The 5704-nt window shown below is 33.1% G+C and overlaps 1 protein-coding gene across 1 annotated transcript; it reads right to left on the bottom strand.

Moving 5' to 3' along the window:
• Nucleotides 1-4705: 4705 nt before the first annotated feature.
• On the bottom strand, nt 4706-5366 carry LOC125477929 (cell wall / vacuolar inhibitor of fructosidase 1-like). Its single transcript, XM_048585448.1, has one exon. The coding sequence runs from the start codon at nt 5319-5321 to the stop codon at nt 4764-4766; it is 558 nt and encodes a 185-aa protein (XP_048441405.1). The 5' UTR covers nt 5322-5366; the 3' UTR covers nt 4706-4763.
• Between the last annotated feature and the right edge of the window lie 338 nt (nt 5367-5704).

Genomic DNA, 5704 nt, shown 5'->3' with positions numbered 1-5704 from the left:
CAAGACACTCTTCTGACTATTGTCATATTTCTAAATTCTGATTGCCTTCTTGTTACTAGTACTCATACTAGTATTAATCTCACAACATACTAACGTAGTAATGCTGTTTTCTTTTGTTAATCACAGTGTCTATAATAAAGATGCAAACCACATCTTTCCTTGTGACAAATAACGGTGTCAAAATTGTTCTCGTCTTGCACACTCACATTTTCCATGCGTAGGCCTGTAAGTTGGCCTACTCATCGCCTTGCGATGACTGTCATCCACGAATTGATCATTGTGATCATGTTACATCAGAACATCTATATGCATGAAGCACCGCTTTCAAGCATTTGTGGAAGTTTTTTGGTTCTGTAACAAACATCTTATGATAGCACTGCGATCTAGAGTAACATACATCCAAAACAAAATGACTTAATTTTTGTTTCAAAATAGAATGGCCGTTCATAAGGATTACATCATTGCTTTATTGAATTGCCCTGATTGCTCCAGTGGATGCTCACAGAACCTAAAACATCAGAGCTCATGATTTGTCTGGATCATGAAGCCACTCCATCTTCCATTTTAAATAATGGGATTCTCTAAACTAATGTACTACTACATATCAATTTGATTCTCTTGTAGGACACTTCATAAAAACATGGTTAAGAAACCATTTTTAGCAGGCACAAGCGAGAGTGAACCCCCAAGTGCTCATTATCGAAATCAAACAATCATACCTGTTCACCTTGGCCTTGTCATCACGGACCCAAATTGTAGAGATCGTATAGTTTAATTTATACATACTGGTATGTTTCCACCAACAGACACGAGTATCTGCATGAGTCAAACTCCATGAATAGCCGAACCGTTCGACAGTTCTCTAAATCCACCGAATATGAAACTGATTCGCCATTTCTGATCTGTTTGGCACAAGTTCTTAGTCGCATATATATATATATCAATCGAATGCATCAAATTCAAATGAAGTTCCTTCCTTAAAGAGGAACTTATCCCAAGGATTGATATTAAGCTGCAGTATGAACTTCCCCCTTGCTTTTCCTGTAAACTGCATATACATCTTACAAACACATCATCATATTTTCTAATTACTCCAAACTTGGATAAAAAGATTCTATCTTTAGATTATTGGAGCAATATTAGAAAATATGAAAAATAACAATATAATTCCAATGATAATAATTATAAAGAAATTCACAACATCAATTATATATGAGATTAATATAAACAACTAGAGAGAAAGTTAGAATAACTGACAAACTTGGAGATTGAGGCTTGCATAAATGCAATGTCCTAAAGATAGGATTTCGTCCCTACTCTTGTGCTTGTAGTTCGGTAGGCGTCCATCTCCCAGGATTCTACAATCTATAATCCGAAGTCAAAGCACTTCAATCTTTGGACTCTGGCGAACTTTATATATTCCGTACTCTCAAGACACGACTCGGAATTTGACTCACAAAGTATGAGAGAAACAAAGTGGACTATTTCTCAACAGTAAAAACTAACTAACTCTAATTTTCTATCTTTAATACCAATGGTTTCATGGGTTTATATAGAATCCAATTTCTACTTATTAAAGAGATGTAACATTTCATCTATAAGTATACATCACTTATCAAGGGAAATCACCTAAACAACATAACCTTTCTAAGAAATTGGTTAACATTATTTTTCATTCAATTATTAAAATTATATATTACAATATTTCATATTATAATATATAATTTCCAACAATCTCTAGGGGCCAATCCTATCTAGGTTACAAAACGAGCCCCAAATTCTTTTACTCTTGGGGAGTGCCGAAAGGATGGAGATTGGTCAAGTTCTTAGAAAGAAATAATATGATGACAAACTATATTCAAATTTTTACAACTTGTTGTACAAGTGTGGATCACATTTAGAGGTTTTGCCGTATTTTTCAAAGTTAGAATTGCAATATGGAAGCAAGTGGTAAATTCTACCGGTAATTAGGGCATTATTTTTCAATTTATTGCGTTCGAGTTCAAATTTTTTTATAATAAAGTTTAGATTAGACATTTCGTTCGAGCGGGTCTTTGATGATCGAGCTCTAGCCCTTTTTGGTGAATAAACATTGTTTTGGCTACAAGAGAAGCCAAAAGGAAGGATAGTTTAATTAAAAAAAAAACGAGAGAGAGAGAGAGAGAGAGAGATAGAGAGAGAGAGAGAGAGAGAGAGAGAGAGAGAGAGAGGAAGGATAGATTCGTACTCTTAAAAATCAATTCCTACTTACAAGGCTACAAGCCTCCACTCTTAAGTGAGACCAACAAAGAACAATGAAATTAGGAGGTTTATCAAAACGAATAAATCATGACCTATTGACTGATATATCGATTTTGGAGGAAATTAACAAGAATTTGATTTGTTTTTATCCCTTGAATAATCATCGAAGTGGTACAATTAGAAATCGTTTTGTCATTTAAATTTATGAAACAAATCAACGGTGTTGCTAGATAATATATTTATATGAGCTGTGTATTTGTCAGTGTGATTGTTTTTTTGTATGTTGGAGTTGTAAAATCTCTTTTAGTACGACAGCCTTCAAGTATGCATGTAATTATACAACACCCAAATAGGATGTGCATAATCTGCTGGTATTTGGAGTAATTTTTAATTTCTTTTGCGATTTTAATTGTGCAGTCTTTATAAGATTATTTCTTTTAATATAGTACGTTTGAGGTGGACAACATCTTTGGAATGCCCATAACAATTAGCTATGTACACACACATAAATAATGAGAATTTAAATTTAGGAATTTCCAAACAAAGAAAAAAAAAACTTAAACAAATTAAATGCTGTTGACCACAAAAATTAAAAAAATAAATAAATAAATGTCTACCCAATTAATCCGTAAGCAGCCACGTAGGGGATTTTTTGATATATGATTTCCGGAGGCATTTAAAAGTTAAAAAAGTTTACAAAGGTGCTTGGGTAAATGCTTTTGAAGGTTTTTATGTTGTTTCAAATTTCTCCTGAACGAGAGAACATGGTATTTTTATGGCTGTTATCAACGGTTGAGATGTTTAAGAGGTAGCAATGAACTCACAAAAAAAGTGTGTTTCATTTTTGTAAAGAGCAAAACCGAGTTTCAATGCGATGAAGGATACCGACCATGGTCACTAAACTCGCGAAAACTAGTGAACTTACAATGCTAGCATTTATGCATGGGACCTTGGGTTCAAAAGGGAGAAACGGAAATGGTGGATTGTAGTTTGGGTAACAAAAGACCTGGAAGCAGATGCAATTTGATATAAGAGGACTGCATTGCCTTGATCAACATTTGTATGATTGGTTGTAAATTGGTAAAATCAAGCCGCGTAAATGGAAATTTATTGAACACACCCGGGATTTAATAAATCAAAAAATGATTAGTGAAATTTTGCAAACATTGTCATTCATCAGAAAGAAGAAAAGATAAGAAGAGAGGTTTAAATATACAAACCGATTATATTGAAAACTATAGAAACTGACTCTACTGAAAACTATACAAACTGATTATACTAAAAAGTATACAATACTGACTCTACATATTTTTTAAACAGATTCTGGAAAGAAAAAAGAAATTATCAAGGGCTGTTTTGACTGATGGCATGTATGTAATTTTGTTAAATATATACAAAATGACTCTACTAAAACTATATAAACTGATTCTTCTAAAAGGTATACAAAACTTATTCATATCTGAAACTAATTTCGCAAAAATAGTTGATGAAAGGTTGGACTGATGATATATATATATATATATATATATATATATATATATATAATTTTGTTGAAATTACATATACAAACTGATTCTATTGAAATTATACAAATTGATTTTACTAAAAAGTACGCAGAACTGATTCTACATATATTTGAAACTGATTATGCAAAAATGATCGAAGACAGGTAGAAATAATGGCATGTATGTAGTTCTGTTAAAAATATATAAACAGATTCTACTAAAACTATACAAACTGATTCGACTAAAAAGTACACAAAACTGATTCTACTTATATTTGAAATTGATTCTGCAAATGTCGAGAATGGGTGGGACTGATGGCATATATATAAACTATAGAAATTGATTCGACTAAAAAGTATATAAAATTGATTATACATGTATTTGAAACTAATTATGCAAAAATAATCAAGGACAGGTTGGACAAATTATAGAAATAAAGGATACAAATTGATTCTACATATAGTTCTGAAAATGAACTTGCACAAATAACCAACGAGGATTTAAGCTGATGACACATTGATTTCTTTAAAGTTGTGTGGCCTGGGCTATGTTAGCAAACATATTTGTTTGGAGTATGCTGGTATTTTAAAAATTATTTTCATATTTTAGATTGAGCTTTAGGTATTATTGTTTGCTTCTCCTCGAAATGTTTAAAATCAAAGGGGTTTCTTGAAATAATATATATATTTTTGCCTCCATGTGTAATGTTCCCAAAAAATTACTTAAACAATTTAGATATCGCCAAACAAAATAAACAAATTAAATGTCTACCAAAATAATACGCACTATATCGGGGATTTGGTGGCATGATCTTATGAACAACCTAAAATTTATGGACATCTTTTATCCTATACGGCATTGTATTCCAAATTGTAAAGGGATTTTACAATTTTCAATTATTGAAATGACCACATAGATCAAATATTGACGCCATCAAATGAGAAGTCGCTGTCAAGAAATGCTATTCTTGATTATTCTATCAAATTTACTACTCTATCATGACAACAGAAGAATACATCAAGAGCGCAATACTTTGGCAATTGCTGCAGCCACATAAGCAACATCATGGAGAGCTTGGCTTTCATCTTTGAAAGGACTTCCACCGGAAAAACGTCTTTCGCATGAATCTTCGTTTGCGGCGACATTGGTCATGCCTAGCTCTGCTGACTTATAATCATCTTTACTGAAAGCTTCAACAGCTTGAGGAATATCAAGTTGGAAAATATCGTCGTAGTTAAATCTGCAGTCTTGTAAGGCTACATTTCCCGGATCTTTATCGACCAGCTCCTCGACTCGGAGATTAGCTTCGTGTGCCTTAGCCTTAACTGCATCAACCATTATGATGCCTAAGCCTTTGACATCTGCTTTGGCGCTTCGAGGGTCTGATTGAAGCGTAGAGACGCAAAGATCGGGATATGGTGTTTGGTTGCATGTTTGTGCGATCAGATTGGCATCCATGGGAAAGAAGACCGTCAGCCTGTTGCAGTGGCTGGTTGGAAGAAAGACAACTAGACAAACAATTTGAATGAGAAATATTAGTGCTTTTGTTGAAGGGGAGTTCGAATTATTCTTCATCTTTTCTTTTCTGGTGCGCACAGAAAAATAGGCTAACCTTTATGACTTCGGTATTTTGTGGTTGGCTTATAGAATATGGGGGGTATATATAGCAATAAAGGAAGGCTAAACTAGGATAGAAATCTTATCACATCAAAACCCAATCAGAGTTATGTCAACGTAATTCCTTAAAAGTTAAAACAAAGAAACCTAAATTTTAATAAAATGACATAAAACAAAATCCCTAAAGAAATAAAATATTTTCCTTTTTTATTTTCGGACCGGATTAATCTACAAGAGCCCAGTATGAGATCTTAATCAATATTAATTGGTGGTGTCACAATCACTTCATATAGAGAGTAAGTCAATCGGAATTTTGTACACACGGGCCTATTTGATGAGCT

Source organism: the organism of the source record quoted next, unplaced genomic scaffold (assembly GCF_019419815.1).
Source record: "Pyrus x bretschneideri cultivar Hongxiangsu unplaced genomic scaffold, Pyrus_bretschneideri_v1 Contig23, whole genome shotgun sequence".
Classification (NCBI taxonomy): Eukaryota; Viridiplantae; Streptophyta; class Magnoliopsida; order Rosales; family Rosaceae; genus Pyrus; species Pyrus x bretschneideri.
Note: the sequence above shows the minus strand (reverse complement) of the source record. Positions and strands in the feature narration are given on the sequence as shown.